The 21,846-nt window shown below is 31.0% G+C and overlaps 1 protein-coding gene across 1 annotated transcript; it reads left to right on the top strand.

The window, feature by feature from the left end:
- The first annotated feature begins 6,994 nt into the window (after positions 1-6,994).
- Positions 6,995-20,317, top strand: LOC142324560 (uncharacterized). The gene is made up of 3 exons (XM_075365404.1): positions 6,995-7,112; positions 11,659-11,754; positions 19,865-20,317. The coding sequence occupies exons 1-3, from the start codon at positions 7,012-7,014 to the stop codon at positions 20,145-20,147; spliced, it is 480 nt and encodes a 159-aa protein (XP_075221519.1). The 5' UTR covers positions 6,995-7,011; the 3' UTR covers positions 20,148-20,317.
- The last annotated feature ends 1,529 nt before the right edge of the window (positions 20,318-21,846 follow it).

Here is a 21,846-nt window from a genome sequence, read left to right as displayed (position 1 = left end):
TTATTATTTGTACGGAAGAGAATAATTGAGGTACAATTTTCTAAATCGTTAAGAATCATTAATTTATGTTTCTTTAAATTTTAAACTCCTTTGATTTTAAAAATATAATTATAAACATACTTACATTTCTATCTCTTTCGTCTCCCTCTCTCTCTCCCCCTTCTCTCACACTGTACCTCTTATCACCCCCTCAATTTGTCTCACTCTCTTACCCCCTCTCACTGTTCCTCCATCACTTTCTTTTTCTGTTTTCTCTTTCTCACTGCCTCTCTCTCGTTCTATATTTCTCTGTCCCACTCACTCTCTCCCCCCTATCTCTCACTCTCTCCACCCTTTCACCTTCTTTCTTTCTCTGTGAATCTTTCACACTCCCCCTCTTACTGTATCTCTCTCTTTTACTCTCTCTCTCTCTCTCTGTGATCTTAATTAATATCTTTTGACTGGATTAACTGATTTTAATGAAATTTAAATAACTTCTGACTATGGGTCATTACTGCCATTTAATTTTGGTTACGGTCATTCTAGTTGGTGAAGAGATATAGTCACTACAGGTCCTGTGTCTCTGTATTATAATTAAATTTTGCACTTAATTTTCCTTCAAAGAAGCAGTCTATTGAGGACAAAGCATTTGGTAGCCAGAGCTGCACAACTTTCCCAGTTTTGCAGAGAAAATCATGCATTTCTTTGATGGATTTTTTAATATTTTTAATTACAGTTCTTATTCTTGAAAAGTCTAAGTTTACTAATATTGTATGTATATTAAGAGTACTACAACCACAATGGTTTTGGTGATCTGACATAAATCTATAAGTCACCCTTGAAAATGATGCAGAGACTTTCAAGAATAATAAGCATCCCATCAGAGTCTACTAAAAAAATCTAAAGATTGAAATGGTTTCCTATTGCCTTCTTCACTGACAAAAATGTACGGTTCAATATATGGATCAAGTTAACATACCAAAACCATTGAAATGATGATGACATTCAGCTCCACATGTGATTTCATTCTAGACTACAGGTTTATCGAAATATTATTACCGATTAAGAAAACAATACTTATTGATATATAGGAAAATAACAAACAATTTGACCGACTGTTGTTTCTCAGAAAAAAAGAACTATTATTTTGCTTCTGTAAAAATGGGTTTTTCTGTTCAATAGTGATGCTGCATAAAAAACCCGTTGAGTCACCAAACGGAGCTATCAGCTCACTCTAACAAATATTAAGTGATATTATACAACTGGTATGTGAGATTAATATTTCACATGATTGTCTTCTGCAGCTGTATGGATTTAATATCAGAGGGAGTAGGCAGCTTTAAACACTTGTCAAATCTGAAGTTCTGGACTACCTTCAGTTTAGAGAGAACATTGAAGAATATTTAATTCATACAGCTACGTATTTGGACAACAGAAAGGAACAAACTGACATGGAACAAAACAGAAACATCACAGGGCCTCACCACTCAGTTCCTTGTCCTGCTGAAGTGCTTGGGACAAGAAGTAATGATTACATGCCAGAATTCCCTACTTCCCTACCTACGCAACAAGAAACAGATGTCAATTACCAGGATGTGGCTCTGACATGGCAAGAATCAGGTATTCTTCATGCAAAGTATTTTTTGCTTCGAAGAGAAAAGAAATTGTTTTCAATTGTACCATATACTGTAATAAATTTCTTGTTTCAATATTTGTAATTTTTTAATATGTTAATTTTTAATATTTTTACTCGTCTTTTCTGAATAAATGTATTTTATAGAAATAAGACAAATCTGTAAATAAGACAACTAAATCTGTAATAAGACAATTGTCTTATTACAGATTTCCTAAAAATAATGTATTCTCTCTTGTAAATAGCCAACAAATAAAATAAAATTCATTGAAGTTTTTATAACATTGAGACCTGATGTCTCCTACAGGAAACATTGTTTTTTTTTTTCAGAATATGGGTACCACAAGATATTTTTGGCTTTTTTACCCATTAAAGAATGATAAATATATTAAAGATTTGCAATGATTAGGTAAAGAGTAATCAAAAGATTTTTTTCAGGACTGAGGAGGTTAAAAAAGAAAAGTAAAATGTGATATATTAAAATATTTGTATTTTAATATTTTTTAATTGTATTATTGAAAATTATCTTTGTATTTGTTAGAAATAAATACTTGAACTTGATTGGAGAGATATATGTTCGCATTTGCATCAACATGCTTCAGTAGAGTGAACTTTTATGTTGTAAGATAATTTTTTATGGTATATTATTTTGTTTATTTCAAAATAATTTCTGCTATAGAATATTGGAGCACATTATTTAATATTTCAGAACAAAAACAGATAAATTAATTTTGTTCAGACAATCTAGAACTGATTTGATTATTGTATTATACAGATTAATAATTTATGACTGGATTGCATCAAGCATATATCTCAAACTAAAGGAAAGATATTTTTGAGCTTATTTTATTTAAAATGTAATCTATGTGATATAGAAAGAGCTGTATTTTTATATGTTTCTAATCATTTTATATAAGTAAAAAGTAATTTTTTCTGAATTTATTAATAAGATTTAATTTTTCAGGGAGAAAATTTACGAATGATGTGGAATTGTTCATGGACAGCCAAGCCCGCTTGGTTTAAAAAATTTTTTACTTATAGTTATGATATGTGCTAATAAGCAATTAATTATTAAACCATTTGGTTTGTATAATCTAAATCTTCAAAATTATTCAAAGGTATGAATAAAAAAATTCAAACAAGCCAGCAAAGCATTGCATAATTTTCCCAGCTTTGCTGTTGATAGATTTTTATTTCAAATACATCTTTGGGTTTTAAATTTGCATAATAAAGTATTATTAAAAAAGGTCAAAATGTTGAGTAAAAAAAATTTATGTCCAATTTGATCCCTGTTGATCAAATGATATTTAATCTTAAAAATTATGCACTATTAAAAATACAGTATGCATCAAAATATACAGTACTGGAGCTGTTATTCTGTATTATTTTTATTATCCAACCTGTATACGGTACGGAAATCCACCTATGTCTGTAAACAATTGCTGAAGCGATGTATTGTTGATGTTCATTTTCGAGGTTATTCGTCGAAGACTTCGTTTAGCTGACTCCAAAACCTGATCGAGGACACATCCATAATTCTCATTTGTGGACACAGTTACCAGACTTCCCTTCTATTGACACAATACACTACCAGTACAATGAAATTTCATAATGTTAGACAGCATAACTATGTTGCTTGGTGCCGCCTTATTAAATGTTTCTGATATTGTTCCACCACTAACTTCAAACTCGGCCTGCCTTGATTGCCATCTCTGTATGAGTGAAAATGATACTCCACAATGAAAACTTTTTCCTCTGTAGTGAGACCAATTTTCAACACCTACCTTACAGCACAATGTTTTTTGCACTACTGACAACACATAATGCTCATGCAACAATATGTGAATGAACGGACATGCGTATGAGAATGCATGAAATCCAGTACTGTATATTTTGGCACAGCTGTATAATTGAGAAAAAATCAAAATTATAAAAATTTGGAATTTAAGTACCATTCTACCCCCTTTTTTTTGTAACTTAAAAGTTTATAAATGAAGCCAAAGCTGGGATATATCTATATCTGTAAAACTATTTGCTCACACTGGCCGACTCAATCACACATCAATGCACAGCTCATACCGCTGGACCTAGGAACTTGAAATTTTGCATGTAGCTTCTTATAGGGGTGTAAGTACCCACTAAGAAAGGAGTTTTCAAAATTCATCCCAAAGAAGGCAAAAGAGGTTATGTATCCTCCACAGACAGGATTAATTCTCTCATGGTTATCATGGTAACAGAATTAATTTCTTTTTCTTTAATAGATATCATTTGCTTTAAATTTAAAATCATCTGATTAAATTCCACACAAAATAAAAATGGTTGTTGTGATTGAAGGGAACATGATTCCTCATTAAGTTGGTTGCATTCATGGTGATGCTAACAATAAATTCATACTTAAGTGATTTATGCATGGCTTCTAATCAGTAGTAAAGTATTAATTACTTGAGTCCCAATGGCTCTCCAAAATATTTTAATTATTATTAAATATTATTATTGAAATTAGCTTAAATTAGTACATTTAGCGAATTTGTATGGGTTTTTATAATTTATTTTGGGTGTCGATGTTGGATTGTCAAAAATTAAAAAAAATATAACTTCAAGAAAGAGAAATAACCTTTATCAAAATCTTAAAAAATGAGAGTATCTCGGTTTTCCAAACAGATGAAGTACATGATTTTTGGCTAATGACCAAGAGCACTATAGTTGTTGTAGCTTCATCTACAGCAGGAGGATATCAGAGTTTCTACGTCCAGAATGAGGGTATTGTTGGAGGAAAGAAAGCTTTTCAGGTTTTCTGATAAATAAATTGTTATTTATCATTATTACTTTCACAACCATGAGGATTACAAAATCAGCAGGGATCCTGAAGCCCCAGGCTAGATTGGAAGGTTGAGTGAAGCCCTATACCATCCTGACTGGCTTGTGTATGTGTGTGCGCGCGCGCATGTGTGTGTATAAAACCAAAATTTATGCCAAATCTTAACTTTATTGGTCACTTGGTTTTTAAGGTACGATACAAAAACTGTTTAGAAATAATGTTAAATATCCCCACCCCTAAATCTCAGTGACTAAACATTTGGAATTTTAGATAAATTAATAGGTACATTCATTGTATTAGTCAGTTTTTTATCACCACTGTATAAAAAGTAAAAAATTCAAAATATTTAAAACTATCCCTCCCTTTTTTAAATTCTTTTCCAAAATTTAATACCATCAATGCCCCATATACAAAGAAGCCATTGCAAAGAACATGCCCATGTTTCAGCCATTTGCAGCACTTTTGTAGAGTTTTTGTAGATATTTCCACAAGGAAATATCATATATTACATATCATCTAATACATATTTCAGAGCAATATTGCTGCTTGTTTTTTTGCTCATGTTTCAGCCATTTGCAAAGAATTTTTGTTGAGCAGTCTAAAGATATTAATATAAAATACAGACAACAAGTATGGATGAGCATGCATACAGATCTTCTGGAAAATTCTATAACATTTTTGTATTTTTGAATTAATCACAGGTCTTGAAAAGTCACATTTGCAAAAGCCCGATAAATAAATCATTTTAACCTTAAGATGCATTCTCATGCGTGCAGGACTTATGGTTTGTTTATCATATTTTAATGCCTGATTTTGACATTTATTGAGATGATCTTTTTGTTAGTTGGTAGGGCAGTTCTATTTTTCTTGTTCTTGTTTGATTGGTTTATTTATTTTAATCATTTCTTCCAGATATTTAAATTTATTTATTTTTCCAACTTTGTATTTAGGGGCTTCGGGTATGGTTATGTTATATCACTCTTTATATTATCTTTTAAGCTATAAGCTCCTTTTTTATCTCATCACTCTACATTACTTTGCCAATGTCAATTCTCAATGAGCGAGAAGTTATCTGTTATACAATAACAGCAGTTTTATTGTCTGATTAGAATTATATATAATTTTATTTCTTTTATTCATTATTTACTCGATTTATTATTTTTATGAAGTTCTTCTCTAAGAGGAAAAAGTTCCTAATTTTGTATATCAAAATTTATTATTTATGTTTATTTAGAAATAAAGGTACATGGTTGTACCACACTATTAAATAAACAGCAAATGTCTATATGTATAGCAGAGCTGTTCTAGCAAAGTGCTTTTTCCTCTACTTACAGCCCTATTTCTACTCCCCTCTGCAAGCACCTTACTATAACTGTTCGGCTATACATATATATTAAAATTTTATTAAATAAACCACCTGCTACAGAATATTGAGATGACATATCTTACTTTAATTTTTAGATCTTTATTGTGCAATAATGGAATTTTTCAGTCATGATTGAGGATGCGGGATCCCGCAAAAGTACTTTCATGAAAAATTAAGGTAAGATAAGTGTTATGTCAATATTCTATACTAGGTGGTTTATTTAACAGAATCTAAATATAATTTAACAGTACAGAGGATCATCGCCCTCTTGTTTCATTGTAAGCCTATTATTTATAGTTACTTCTTTTTCCATGAAATAAACCAGTAAGAGGCTTTTCTGGTTCCAGAAAATGCTTCCCACCACTATTAATTTTCTGATTTTCCTTGACTTTTCAGTTCTAAATGATTGCCTAAATTATGCCCTTCTTGATTTGTTTTTATGTTCAATTTTATGATAAATCATTTGTATTACTGCGAAGTAATAAATTATAGTGGTTTAAAATTTCATCACCCTTGATTATCTAAGTCAAAAAATGTGTAGACTTGTCTCATTTTTTCTTTTTTATCATCTTAGATAGTAGTAGAGGATCCTATCTGGCACAAGGTTTTTATGCACAAGATGTTCAATGAATATTTCATGTAGGAAAGTTCTTGAAACCTGAAGAAATAAGCTATATAATCCATCAACAGCGAATTGTCTATCCTTTTAAATTTCATTATTGATATTTTGCTTCTGCTGTAGTTACAAGAGATAGTTATCTAGAATTATCTCTATTCATTATTTGATATCTTCCATTTTTAATCAACCTTCATTTTATCACAGTTATTTTCATATAAATTTAAAACATTTGTACAATTTGAACTTCTCTTGGATTTAAGAACTGGATCATGCTTAAAATTCACATGTAGCAGGATTTTCATATTTTTTTCATGTACCTTAAATAGTCAGAAAATGGTATAAATATGTGTACTTATTCATGAAACTTTGTCCAGACTGAGCTTAACACAGAAAACTCATTTACTTTGTCTTGTAAGTCACCTGCTGAATGTTTATTTTCTGAGTGACTCAAAATTTTTTATAAATGTTTAGTACAGAAATAACTTTTCTTTTTTTTTAAGGAATTAATTGCTAAGTTCATTTATGCGGTATTATCCTTATTCTAGAGATCAAGTTTCTGTCTTTAGAAGATAAGTGATCTTAAATTAGGTTTGAAAATGGCTTCATTGTTTCTGTTTGGTTCTGCACATACAGCACTCTGGAAGAGGAACGTGGGGACTGCAATTGCTGTACTGAATCCATCTGTCTTAGAATCTAAGTACTTTTACTTTTTTTTATCAAACTTTATGTTAACATGTTTATATACATTTATTTTTTAACATTATGGTGGATATTTGTAATTAAATCTTAATAACAACACATCACTGAAGTAGTATAATAAATTGTTTATTTTTTATGTCACTTAACACAACACTGATTTCAAGGGTATCCTCATAATCAGCTGTTTAAAAAATGAAAATGCTTGTAGTAAGTGAAGTAAGGGATACAAAGTTATTTTAACATTCTCTTTTGGAGGTTGATGTTATTGTTAATAGTTTATGTACATGTGGTTTTTTTTTTATCTAGTAAAGCCAGTTCTAGAGACTTCATAGATTTATTTAGTGAAAAATATTTAAAACAAATCATGAAATTTTTTAACCATCATTATTTACATAAGGAAATGAATTCACAGATTGAATATTATACTTTATTATTTTAAAATTTATAAATCATCTTTTAAAATAGTTTCTTTTTCATTGTTTTGTACCACGTGGATGTTTTTATATTAATCTCTAACCTCAGTTAAATTGGAATCTTTTGAGATCTTTTAATTATGTTTTTGTTGTGATCATACTTATTTCTTGTGCTTTGATTGTAGACATTGTCTTTGAGGCTAGGGATTCTGAGTAATATATTACCATGGATTCAAAGGTAAACCTAATGATTAGAAAATCTGTCTATGTAAATATTTATATAATATTTTGAATACGTTTAATATCAAATTTTTTTAATAAAAACTTGATTAGAATGCAGTTGTCCTCACAAGAAAATTCTGTTCGTATTGAGTAGTTATTTCTTATAACGTTATAACCAAAACTGAATGGGATGAAAAAATATACTACCAATCTTTGCATAAATTTTTGTTTTAAATGTTAATAAATTATGATATCTATTAATAGGTATTTTAATTTTGTATCTACTATTAATAACACTGAGTGTTGTATAAAGTAAATAAGGTGGATTAAATTACGGCTAAGTTAATAATACAAGGTCTGTAAATAAACTAATGAGACTGGCTCAGAAAAACCTTTTATTTACAATCCAATTGTACATGGACTCTATCACCTTCGAAATAGTTCCCTTGGGAAGCCATGCATTGCTTCAAACGGTTTTCTCACTCTTTGTAGCAGTGTTAGAACTCAGAAACCAGAATGTCCTTCAGATGGTTGGTTACATTTTTATTTCTATTTTCTACTGTTCCAAAATGGTGTTCTTTGAGGTGATTTTTTAAAGCCAGGAACAGGAAAAAGTAGCAGTGGCTCAATTCAGGTGAAGGTGGTTGAGGAACTACAGAAATGTTTTTCTTTGCCAAAACTCATTAATTGAGAGTGCAGTATGACAAGGTGCATTGTCATGATGCAGTATCCAGTTGTCTTTGATGATTGGTCTCACGCGGGCAACTCTTTTCCACAATCTTTCAAGAATTTCTCGGTAAAAATATTGATTTACAGTCTGTCCTGTAGGCAGTCATTCTGACAGTTAATTGCTGGTCGTACTGTATCAAGTCTCTGATTCACTCAACATTGTTGTCACTTTTTGACATTAACGATCTTCCAGAACATGGATTGTCTGCATCTGATTCCCGTCCATCTGAAAATGTTTTAAACCACCTAAAAACTTGGGTTCATGACAGAGCGCCACATACGCCGTTTTCAGTTTTAAAACGTTTCAGTAGTATTCTTACAGAGTTTAACACAAAACTTGATTGCACAATATTGCTCATAATTAGTATCCCTCATTTTTGTAATGCACAACAATAACTCGTTTCACGAAAAGTTTGTTTACATCTCATGTGGCAACAATAGACTAAAAATATTAATACCTATTATAAATCGGCTGTTCATATAACCATATGTTTACTAGTAACTTTACAGTGTTGTCACTTTGGCTGCCAAAAAAAAAACTAGTCTCATTACTTTATTTATAGACCTCATACCTTTAATTATGAACTGTCATCTGTTGTTTTGTAGAATACTTTAGTGATGTTACTTTAGTGTTGCGTGTTTAGTGTTGTATACTTTAGTGTATGTTGTTATGTACAAAAGGTAATGTCTTTAGCGCCATTAGGTGCCAAACTTTACCTAAGGGGCACCTCAACCACTAGTTTGACTTATTATGCCCTTTGGATGGTAAACAAGAGTCCCTGGACAGTCCCTCTGGTAAAGTTGGCATCTGAGTGATACACCATAATGCTGTTTCCTTGCCAACCAGTAGAAGGTGCTGCAGTTTTCATTTATTTACTCAAGAAAGGAGGGATAATGGATAAGGAAAAGGGGAAGTAAGAGAAAGGAGATCCAAATTTTAGTTCTCTGTCAATCTCCTCACGGTTAACTTTTGATTTTTAAAATTCATGCTATTAGAATATTTGAGAGATAGGTGTGTTCCTCATTTTCTTTTGTTTTATTCAGATTTCTCATTTTTTCTGCCTAGTATTGGAGCAAAAATGCTGCTGTTACATAGCTACAACATGTTGATATGAGCATGTGGTTTATAAATAAAGAGTTTTGTTGAGCAAAAAACTAGGAAAGGTTGGAATATAACCCAGAAACAAAACATGGGAGTCAGGAAACTGGATGCCCCACACAAAACTAAAGAGCAATAAGCAAAAATAATACAGCTAATGTTATGTCACTCACAGGCCAGTGTGAGTGACATAACATTAGCTGTAACACATAACCAGGGAATTAACACACTGGTTTCATGACTAATAAAGACGTTGCGTTACTAATAAAGACGTTATGCCCTCCTCTTTACATTCAATTCGATGAAGTATTTATTGTTAATTCTAGTATTGTAAATTAGTATCAAAGTAAGTAATAATTTTCTCACAATAATAGACCTAATAATTATGGCACAAAATTACAACTTCAATTTTCTCCCATAACTCGAATATTTATTAACCTATTTAAAAAAAAAAAAGTTATGTTGTTCAAAATAAAAGGCTTAATATTTTAGCAAATAACATAAATTTTGATAAACTAATATTTATGGAGATATAACAGATTGAAAAATGAACATGGCTGCCGTTTTGTAATTTGTATTTATGTACTGATTTTTTGCTAATTTTAAAACTTTATTTCCAAGATGCTTACCAAATATTAATGTGATTCATCTATTCGAAGTTGAGATTGTCGCCGAATGGGTTTGACTGCACATGGCGCTTTATAACCTTGTAGTAGCCTGGATAAGGGCTCTTGTCGTCAGTTGGCTTAGACAACTCATTGTAATTTATAACCTTGTGGTAGCCCTGAAAAGGACCATTTTTGTCACTGTTGGGTCTAGAAGATGATCTCTGGTGAAGTCGAGTAGTTGCGGCTCATCCATTGAAATCAGACTGGGCTTTCCCTCAACGACAGTTGGGCCCCTCTACAGCGTGGCAGTGGTGACCCCCAGAGCCTTGCAGTGTCAATTGTCTTTCACAGGCGCCGTCGAGGTGGTTCTTCCTGATCGATCCCATGCTGAGCTGGGTTCTGCTGCTGAGTTCGCTGTCCAGGGCGATTGAAGCCCAGTGAGCTGGAGCGGGAGGGTAGTGTCCGTGTCCAGCGGCTCCCTCAGCAGGGATATTGGCGTACGCCAGGGGTCCCATGTTGAGGCGGCCAGGGAACTTCTTCTGTCTTCTTAGTCTTCTCTAGCTGGTGGTGGATGATGAATTACAAATTCACTCTTGTGCACGCAATTTTATTGGAGCCTGAGAGTGGTGGGGCTGCATCGACTCTATGTTGGAAGAACTATGCAGTCATCTGCGCAATGGGTGTGACGCTTGTATCAGTGTTACATATATCAGTTATCAGTTGTACATATACATGTTATCAGTTGTACATATACTGTGCTCCCGCTGACATCTGAGCTGCTACCTTTGTCGTCTGCTGATATTAAGTTAGGCATATATGTGGTAACAAGATATAACTTATATAAAAATAGCAAAGTGGTGGACAAGGGAAGAATGAATGAGAAATTCCCATTTTTCGTAAGGATATTTTTTATTTAGGTTTACAAGTAGAATCCGAAAAGAAACACCAATTTTAGAAACACCTTGATATGTATTTATTGTAGGTATTTTTTAATAGATCTTTTATTGTAGGTTTTTTTAAGATCTTTTTTTATTTAATATTTTTTCTGGGCAATAATAACCTTAAAGTGAAGAGATTGCATAGATTTGAATGATCTTAGTAAACTGCCTGATTCTAGGATAAAGAAGTAGAGCTTAGCCTTATAATACATAAATTATCAGTTCCTTTTTTAAAAAATGGTACACAGCTTGTTATTTTCTGAATTTATTCATATATACTTTATAAAAGTAATCCTGAGAATTTGACAGTAGTTAATAATAGCCAATTTTTGGTTCATTTTGAGCTGTCCTTTAAAATTATGAGCACATTAATTCTCATACCGTGTCCAGTTGTATAGTGAGCAAAGTATAGTGAAATGTGTTAATTATTTATTGTGAATTTACATGTATGCAAGTGAAAATATTTTAGTTGAACCTAAAATTTACACTTCATTTATTTATTTTTGGTTAGTGATGTAATTTTATATGTTTTCAGAAAAGAAAGCAATGACGAAGCTGTGTTATCTGTTAACAATCCTGATCAAGTAATGGTATGTGGACAGTTAAAAGATTTTGGTTTTCGCAAAGGCCGGTGAGCATTAAAATTATAATGTTAATCCTTAGATTCTAAGACTCCCTTGCAGGTGGGTATGTGGGTACATTAAGTCAATTCTGTATCTTTCAGTTATTTGGTATATAAAGAAATAATTTATGATTATGACCTGGCTCAGTTTTAACTCTTCGTATTTAGCTGAGTATGAGTTAGTTTAGAGAGTAAATAATCCTAATACTGGAAATTTGAGAAGTTTCTGCAATAGTATTAAACCCTTTCATGATTTACTAACATAGTCAGCGAGTCTATAAGTTAACCCCTTTTTATAAGGTTTTTCATTACTGAAAATCATGTAAATTAAAAGGTTAATTTATTAGTTTTGATACCTAATTAATTTTCAGATTGATACTTAATTATAGTTATTCTTTGCTAAAGAAATAAATTAGTTTAATAAAGAATTGCAAAATTAAATTAAAAAAATCTGTTAACGTATCCTTTTAATTGTATTATTTTCTCCGTTCTATTTAAGATTATTTAATTTTATTTCTGTTTATGATGTTTTAATTAAGCACTTGTCATTTTCTAGAAAATATTTGTGTGATTTAGAAAAGTAAGTGATAACACTTTAATGACCATCATCTGTGTTAAATGTTTACAAACCAGCACTGCTTTTAGAAATAGGCACAATTGTCTTTATTCAGTTATTTGTTATTTTAATTACTGCATAGAAAAAGTCACTATGTTATCACAGAAAAATAGATGTATCATAAAAAAAGCAGTAATAATTATAATAATTTATTAAAATATATAAAATAATTCTACAGTTACATGTTCAGGTACTACGCTGTACTACAATATAGTTATTATTTGCTATATTATTTATTTGTTCTTGGACCTGTTAATGAATTATTTTTCTTCGCTGTATGGCCAAAAAAACAATAAATAACCATAAAAAAAAACCAATAAATAGCCTTAAATATTGTTGAAAAATATCATTTGTCAGTTGATCTAATTTCTTAGACTTTTCATATTGATTTGAAATACTGCAGTAATACTTCTCTTCCTCAGTGAATGTTATTCCCTTCATGAGGTTAGGTATTGTAAAATTGGAAAATTAATTTACCTAACTATAAATATTATTTTTTTAAGTACAGCACACTTTTTAATATAGTAACCACATCTTGCTATTAGTCGTGAAACCTGTGTTTAATGATTAGTATGTAAATGTGGGTTAGAAAATGCTTTTGTTTTCAATTATATATATATTTTTTTTCTAATGTTAATTTCAATTCAATTTTTTTAGGAAAAAGAATGGAGAAAATTGTACTGTATTTATTAATAAAAGCAGTTGTGAATTTAGTGTATTTCATGTTCAAAAAGAATATAAACAATTTTCTCATGGTTGTTCAGATCTTCAATCACCAACAGGTGGTGGATTGCAAAAGCTGAAAAATAAAGTTTTAGGAAAAAATGAGGTATTATACTTACATTCATTAATCAGGTTTAATTATTAATGAGGAGGAAGTGGAGTTAATAATTAGAAAATGCTAATTTTTCATTCTTTGGTCAAGAGATAGGTAATCCATTCAACCTAGTGCCCACTCTCAATGACAAAATCTCATTGCAGGGAAGCAGAATATGTTCAAATGTGCGAAAGTGGTTTGGGGGAAATTTCATGGAAATTTTTACCAGTTATGAAAAATAGAAATAACAATGTAAATATCAACTGATGTATTCACATCATTTTTACAGTTATTAACTAGAATAATTGATCTTTTAACAAGTTTTGAAAAGAAACATTCATCCTATTGAGTACTAGGCATAATAAAGAACAAAGGTAGCGATGTCATTTCTGGTGATTGATGACTCATAGACTCAAATCGCAACAGGAAAGGGACGCATTAGTGATCAGATGCATTGTGGTCACCAGTGTGCGTGTGTGAGTGCGTCTCGTCTCCTCTATACTGCACTATTCGTTTAGTTGTTTTTGGGTAGGCAATATTGCTCCTTTGTTTTTATTAGTTGACCAGCTATAAGCGTATTGTTTGCTTTTAATAGTGAAGTAGTTAAGTGACTTTTAATAGTGTTAAGTGATATATAAAATATACAGTATAGCAAGTATAAAATATCATAATTGTACATTGATTAACTATGTCAACATTTAAAAGTAAGCAAGTCGTAAAGTGTGTGTTTTGTGACTGGCACAGCAGATGCAATAAACTTGGAAATCATTTTGTAAATAAACACCCAAATGAAAAACCAAGAACTAAAGATCAAGCTAGTATCTCTGAATTTTTAAAAAGAAAAACTCGTGACTGTGATGAAATAAGTAGCAATGAACCTTTAAACAAACAAATAAAACTTGATGAATCACAATCAGTGTGTACAGAATTGGACTTATCTTGCGGGAAAAACAATGCTGATGTTGGCGATAACGTGTCTATCTCTAACAGTCCTATTTATCCTACTGTTTTTGAACAGTTATCAATTATAAATGAGGTGGCATCTGGACTTGATAAAAAGTTGATGAACTGTTGAAACTGAATCAAGTTAAAACTATTGAAATAGATAGGCCCTTCTAGTTCACTTGTCCAAACCAACATTCCAATTGAGATAAATGAAGAATTTGAAGGAAAACTTAAAATAATTAGGATGAGCAAATTGCTTCCAGATATTTATCAGCTAATGTCGTGCTTAGCAGAACATATGGGTACAGTACATTTCTCCCCATCTGTAGAGCATTATAAAACCATTCCCAAGGAGGTAGTGGTTCTTAAATCTGATACTTTTGATATTTTCTATACCAAGTGAACACCAATTAATTCAACCAGTTCAGAGTGTACAGTTTCAAAGTTTCAAAACCTGTTTAATTGATCACTTATAATCACCTGCTCATAAGTGGTGTATTGACTTTTCTGAAGCAACGGGGAAAAGAAATTAATTTTGCAAAAATAACATGAAAAGGTGGGTCTGAGGGTTGCTGGAGCAGCTTATAGTACTATTAAAGAAGGGAAGGATGGGAAGTATTTTGAAAGATTGTTAAGTCTAAATGTATTAAATGATGCTGATATTGGTGAGTTTCCACCCTAAGGAATTTTATAGAGAATTCAGAAAAAAAAACGGAATTTTTACCATGAAAGCAAAAATTTTTGATTTTTTGGGTACTAAAAATCCTGTAACAAACCGTTTGCCTTTAGTATCTGTCACTGCTATACTGTATGGTATATAAAATAACCATAATTCACTGTACATATCACATTACATGTCTGACCACACTAATAGATGGTGTTCAGACTTGTATTATATAATGTTTTTGAACAGTTATCAACTATAAATCGTGCGACATCTGGTCTTAATAAAAAAGTTGATGAAGTATTAAAACTGAATCAACTTAAAACTATTGAAATAGTTTTAATAGTCCAGTTCACTTGTCCAAGCCAACACTCCAATTGAGATAAATGAAGAATTTGAAGCAAAACTCAAATTAACTAGGATGAGCAAATTGCCATGTGAGTGTATCACCATGTGGCACTTCACACAAGGGTGATGTTCTTGTTCAAAAACTTGAATGTGCTATCAAGAATTTTAATATTAAAATAAAAGAACAGTTAAATGGCTTTTGATGGAGAATATTTTGATCTAGGTGTAGATAAAAAAACTGACCCTACTTTGTGTTGGGGTTGACCATGACTTTTCCTCCCTATGTGCGACTTAGCATGTGGATTAGAATATACTTTAAATAACGTTCTCAAAGACAACACTTCTTCTTGGTTTAACAGTTAAGCTCAAACAGTAGGAAATGTAATGAAAAATTACAACTGGGGAATTGGCTATGAGGAATTAATTACATCAGCAGATGAACTACAAGTGAGTATTTTAAACCCTAAATCATTCCAACAAACCCGTTTTGTTCAGAGTGAATTAAAAGTTTACAGAACATTTCAAAGAGATTTCAAATTATTTTTCATTGCTTTGCAAAAGAAGAGAACTAAATGCATCCAGAAAGGCAAAAACACTGAAGCTATAAAAATTATTCAGTAAAGCTTATAAAATTCTCTAAACCTGAATTCATTTACCAGCTAATTGGGACAATTGATAGTTTAGAAATAGTGACAAAATTGCTGCACCATACAAAATGTAAACATTTGTATCAGGACAGTTTTTGATTATTACATTTCAATGAAAAAACACTGAAGAAAATGGAAATTGAAATGAAAAGTGCAAAATTAAGTGAGGAGAATTTACATCTCTTTTTAAGGAGCTTGAAAGCTTAAATAAGAATATTTACTACCTGATGAAGTTCTAGAGAGATCAAGCCGTTGAAAAACTCAGAAACAAATTCAAGATGGAGAAGAAATCTATTGAAATGAAAAACCTTCATAAGTTGTAGAAAAAAGTAGAAAACCTTTGTGTAGCACTGTCAAATCGACTTAAAATGAAAATTAGTGAGCCTCCTACTATAGAAAATATGAGAATGTTTTAATAGCAAGTTCCTAAGAGTAGCAGAAGAAACAGATGCAAACACACTTGAATCTTTATCTATTTTAACAAATTGAATCAATAAAAATCTAGGGTGCAGCTTTGATGTTAAGTTCTATCTTTACAGCTAAAAATGATGAGCAACCTTGCAAACTTACATTTTTTCAAAAATATACTTGATTTTTCAAATGAGACCAAAAAATCTTTTTTAATTGAGCAATACAACAGGGTGATAAAAAAAAATATTTACCAACACTGAAGTTAATGCTGAAATCTCAGAAACAATTTTCCTCCTTGAAAACTGCTTAAAAATCTGTAGTGAGGCGGTATGTGAATCTGTTGGATTAGTCATTGGCAACAATCTACACAGCTAAAATGTAAAATTTGACACTATTTCAAGTATTCATTTCATGAAATGGTACTCCCATTCATCACGCATCACACCTTTTAAAAAGATCTTTGAACAGACGCTAATGGTGATAAATACCATTTTACGAGATTTTCCTTAACTAATCATATAAAAATATTCAAAATATCAAAAGTCATTGACAGTCTCCACGAAGATAAAGGAAGACCTTTTCTTAATGACTTGAACTGCTCATCACTGCACTCATTACAGGTGAAGTCTTTATGAACTACTGTTAATTTTATCATAATATTAAAACATTTTTCATTACCTTTAATAAAATAGTTAATCCTACAGACATCGAATTGGCAATTTTTTATTAACCCCACAATATTTATGTATGTTCTAAAAATAAAACAGGATAAATTTCAGCACCTGAGAGGTAAATGATGATAACCCCATCAGATTTCCATTGGATTTGTGACTGTTTACCTCTCAGGTGCTGATTTGCATTCTAATAATTAGCTTAATAAGTAAGTAATTTTTTTTAACATGTTTCTTAAGCCTAACACATTTATAATATTTTGGTGCTCTCTTCAGTGATCATATTCCTTATAAGCCATCACAATACAGTCAATATTAGACTATTGTGCTTGTTTAGTTGTGATTACTAATGTATTTCTTGTTTATAAGATAATTTTTTGAATAAATTAAGTGTCTGCAACCCATATATTATAACTCATCACATACTCTTTTTATAACTCATCACATACAATAAATTGGTCTGTAAAAAATAATAAATCCTCACCTTAGTTGTGGAGAAATTTCTGACTGAAAAAATTGTGTTTAGGGGAAATTTCAGGGGTCTGAACATTTTCTGCTCCCCTGTCTCACTTATTATGAAACCCGTTTGATCTATCTAAATTTACATTTTAACTGTTACGCAAAGATTTCTTATAAATACAATTTCTTACACTAGGGACACATAAACAGACTGATTATAAATACTGTTTATAAAAGAACTACCCTTCACTTTATGAATGAATATAATAATGTAACTTTCACTAGTGTTAACCAATAACTCACAGAAAATCTTGTATTCACCCACTCTCCACACTGGAATACTTGTGTGTACTCTTCACTCCTTATCACACGCTTACTGATATCGCTGTTATCACATTTGCGCTGAACACGGCCTTGCAGAACTACTCACTGTTATCACAACTGCACCAAACTACTCCCTGTCTGATTATCCCTGGCAGTACTTATACCTCCTGGCTTGCAGGACCAGTACCCGGCTCGTCCTTTTAATTATTGAACCATAGTAATTTTCATTGCTCTTTTAAATTATTCTGTAAGTTCTTATTCAGGTCAGGTAATTTGGGAGTGCATTTGTCTGTATTACAAAGAACAAATTCCTAAATAGACCTTTTATTCTAAGAAAAGAATCCCTTTTAATTCCTTCCACATTCTTCTTTATTTTCTCTTTTTCTTCTTAATTGGGAGAAACCCATTACCCTGGTCCTGTTACAATATATGTATATGCGTATGCATGTATGTCATATTACTTATGGCTTATATCTCAGGATTGACTAAACCGATTTTCTTCAGATTTGGTTCAAATATTTCTATATATGTATGGCATTGATCATATTAATTTTTTCCAAAATTCACTTAGAGTAAATATTTAGAGGAGTTATGATAGATCTTTCGCAAAGCCACTTGTACGGTTTTTGTAAAAGCTTACTAATTTTTGGATAGATATTGGAAATGAGATCTTCCATTTTATGCACAACAGTATCAGTGTTTTCATAGACAGAAATGCAACCATCATTGTGAGGAAGAGTCCCATTTCCAACTTTTAGTAGCTGTAAGGGAAAGTTAGCATCACCACCCCCAAGATGAACTCTTATATTAGATATTAAGTTAATAGTGAAGTGAGGACAAATTTCCATAAGGGTGATGATTTAAGGCATGCCTAAACATCAGCAAAAAATGTTAAATTTAAAATTAAAAAAAAAACCTCCTAGGTGTCGGTGTGGCCGTGATATTTAAAAAAAAATTATTTATAATCCGATTTTGTTCATATTCAGAATATATATTAGTTCCGTGAAACGCGATAATCTGGAAACGCATCTGGATGGATGAAAAATATTGTATACAAAACAAGAATGCATTCTCTTCAGGAATTAATTGTTCGCATTATGGATGCGGCTGAGCAATATAAGGACAGCCCTGAGAACTAAAAAGAGCAACAAAAGCAGTACAGAAGTGTGCCAAGAATGTGTTGAAAGTGCCGGGCTCGTTTTTGAATATCTATTATAAACCGCTACATATACACTTTTGGCCTAGTGTTCTGTTTCTAAATAAGATTCTAATTTTTCTAAATTCTGTTTATTTTATTCAACTTATGTTAAACTATTTTGTTCATAATTAATTAAGTTGTCAACAAGTTCTGCTTAAAATTTTTACGTGTTCATAACCCACTTAACAAAATTATTGTACATCAAACATAAAAAATTGAGTTTTTTCCTCCAATTTATTGGTTTTCACCGCAGATTTCTCAAAACCTACTGTAGTTACAGTTCTGAGACCTGTTTTATTCGATTTTTTTAGGTCAACAACCATAACAAATCACTAATTCTGCCGCTTAATTAACATCCTATAAATTTCAGTTCGACCTCATTTCACCGAGGTAGCTGAAATCTGAGCCACATCTTTCATTAGCCATAACTCGCAAACGAGGCAATTTAGGATGTATTCCCCCTCTCTCTATCTCTCTCTCTCTCTCTGTGTGTGTGTGTGTGTGTTATGTAGAGGATCTGACGAAGAAACAGAGAAACTTTCAGAAAAGCTGGTGAAAATAATGAAAAGAGTTTGTATAAACATAGGTCTGCAAATGCTTTGTTTTCGAGACTAGCTCAAAATTTTGCCTGGATTTCAGTTCTTCTAATAAAAAAAGCCCTATTGTAATTTTTGTAACTTAAGGAGTAAATTATGATTAAAGTTTCTTATGTAACTTGAGCTAGGAAACAATATAAAATGGATTCCAGAACTGTAACTCCAGTAGTTTTTAAGAAATTCACCTAAAACATAAAATTTGGTGTTGAAAAATAAGTTTCTTTTAGGTTTGTAATAGCTTCTTCCTTAAATGAGTATTAGTTCCGTTATATATTCACAGTTTTATGTATTTGTATCATTTTTGCAGTCTAACCCCGGCGAATAATGAGATTTTACTGTACTTAATTATACATAAATACAATTTTTATATATACATGTATTTTGATGACTATCAATAAATAACAAAATAATTATCTGTTTCAGGTTCAATTTGTATTTAAAGCTGATGTTAGTTATGGGTATACCTTGGATTTCAGACATATTAGAAATAATATTTCCCAGCTTAGATCTGCTATGGCAAATCATGTTTACCTTTAATTTATTCCAAGGTGTAATGATGTTTATTATATTTATATGTAACAAACGAATACTTCACGCTATCAATATTAAGTTATGGCCATCAAAAATTATCTTTACATATAATGAAAGCTCTTCAAAAAACAGTAAAGCCACCGAAACATTTAGTTCAAGATGTATGCAAGGTTAATCTGACGGAAAAGAAGAAGAGAATGAAATGACTGAATTAGATAAACTGAAAAGTAAATGACATAAACCTCAACAGTTTAATGTAGATACCTAAAATCATTTTAGCATGAGATAAGGGAACACAGACATTTATTATTGTAATGTCTTAAAATTTATTATAATGTAATACAGACAGTCAAATTGAAATAAAAAGGTTTAAACAAAAGAGGACTGTTCTTTCTCAAACCTGTGAGATTAACTTATATTTAGTTTAAATATAATATAAATATCAGTAACCTGACTAGAATCAATTTTAAGGAGCAGAACTTTGATTAAAATGATTAAATGTTAAATAAGTGAATTTTAAATTTATTTATATTTTTCTCTGAAATTTTATAAATATTTTTATTCTATTAAGACATGAAATTTATAGCAACATATTGCATTTCTGTATAAGAACCATCTAATCCTATATGTATATAAAATTGTCTCTGAAAACAGTCAATTGTACTGTACAATAAACTATATACATCATCCAATTTTTGTGAAAAAATAAAAAATCTTATCCTCCTTTTTTTAAAATCTTTTTTGGATATATTAGACAGTACTGATTACATAAATGCATGTAAATGATTAATATTTTATTTATTATAAGGCACTTCTAATTTTTTACAAAAGAAGAGTTAATACCAGGTGATGATAGCTGAGAGTGAAAGCTATTATATAACTAGTCAAACTTTTAGAAGAAATATTGCCATTTCAAGGCCTTTTTGTACATTGTTTCAAAAAACTTTTCTTTTTCTAACACCTAAGATCTTTATTTGCCTGCCTGTCTGAGTCAATTTAAATTTAACTTAGAGGTAGATTTTCACTTGACTGCTGATGAGGAGGAAACATTGTATTCAGGGGTGGTGATTTAAACTAAATGAAACAGTTGTAAATTTTAAATTTAAATACCTGGTCGATGTCATTATTGTGTTGTATGCTTAGTGTGTCTGTAGGAAATTACAGTCTTTTTTTATTTTGTTTTTCTAATTATAATTGTTGATCTGGGACTCCTTTCTGCAGTACCTAAAGCTTTTGCTTTATCGCATGCTATTTCAGTATTATCTTTATCAATAACAGGGAAGTAAATTTGTTGATGTAGTAAACCGATTAAATATCATTGCGTGCTAAATTAATCAACTAAATGCTTTATATTTTATATTGTGCATTGTATTCATGTCTTGTGCATTCATCACTTAGTCTTTTTTTTGTATGTATTCATATTGCAGTTGAAAATAGATTTATTATTATTACTACTGATTCATATATCAAACGCTTCAATTTCTGCAAATAATTTTTTTTGCAAGAAGCTTATGCTAGTATCAGTTACTGAAATTGTATTTACAGTAGCCACCACATAACTATGAGCTTTTTTGATCAGCCCGTATGCCACTGATATACTATTGTATTTATGCCAGTAATCTCTTTCTAGCATAAACATGATCCAACTGTTTATGAAGCAATGTATTTTTGGGTGTTTACAGTATTAAGAAAGTTACATCATGTTTCAAATACAAACAATTATTTTTATTTTATTTTATTTTTGTTTCTTGTTTACTCTTCCTTGTATATAAAGTTCAGTTCTGTGGTTCTGGCTCTCAGTACGGTTTTTTTGGCATGTGTTGCGTATTTTGTTACGTAGTCAATTAATGTACGATAAGATTTTTTTTTTCAAA

The sequence above is a fragment of the Lycorma delicatula genome, chromosome 5 (assembly GCF_047948215.1).
Source record: "Lycorma delicatula isolate Av1 chromosome 5, ASM4794821v1, whole genome shotgun sequence".
In the NCBI taxonomy this organism is placed as follows: domain Eukaryota; kingdom Metazoa; phylum Arthropoda; class Insecta; order Hemiptera; family Fulgoridae; genus Lycorma; species Lycorma delicatula.
This window is presented reverse-complemented; position numbering and strand designations above follow the sequence as displayed.

Coding starts and splice junctions, on each gene's coding strand:
- LOC142324560 (XM_075365404.1), top strand. CDS start 7,012: ATGGCTTCATTGTTTCTGTTTGGTTCTGCACATACAGCACTCTGGAAG. Junction 7,113..11,658: donor CCATCTGTCTTAGAATCTAA/GTACTTTTACTT, acceptor ATATGTTTTCAG/AAAAGAAAGCAATGACGAAG. Junction 11,755..19,864: donor TTTGGTTTTCGCAAAGGCCG/GTGAGCATTAAA, acceptor TATCTGTTTCAG/GTTCAATTTGTATTTAAAGC.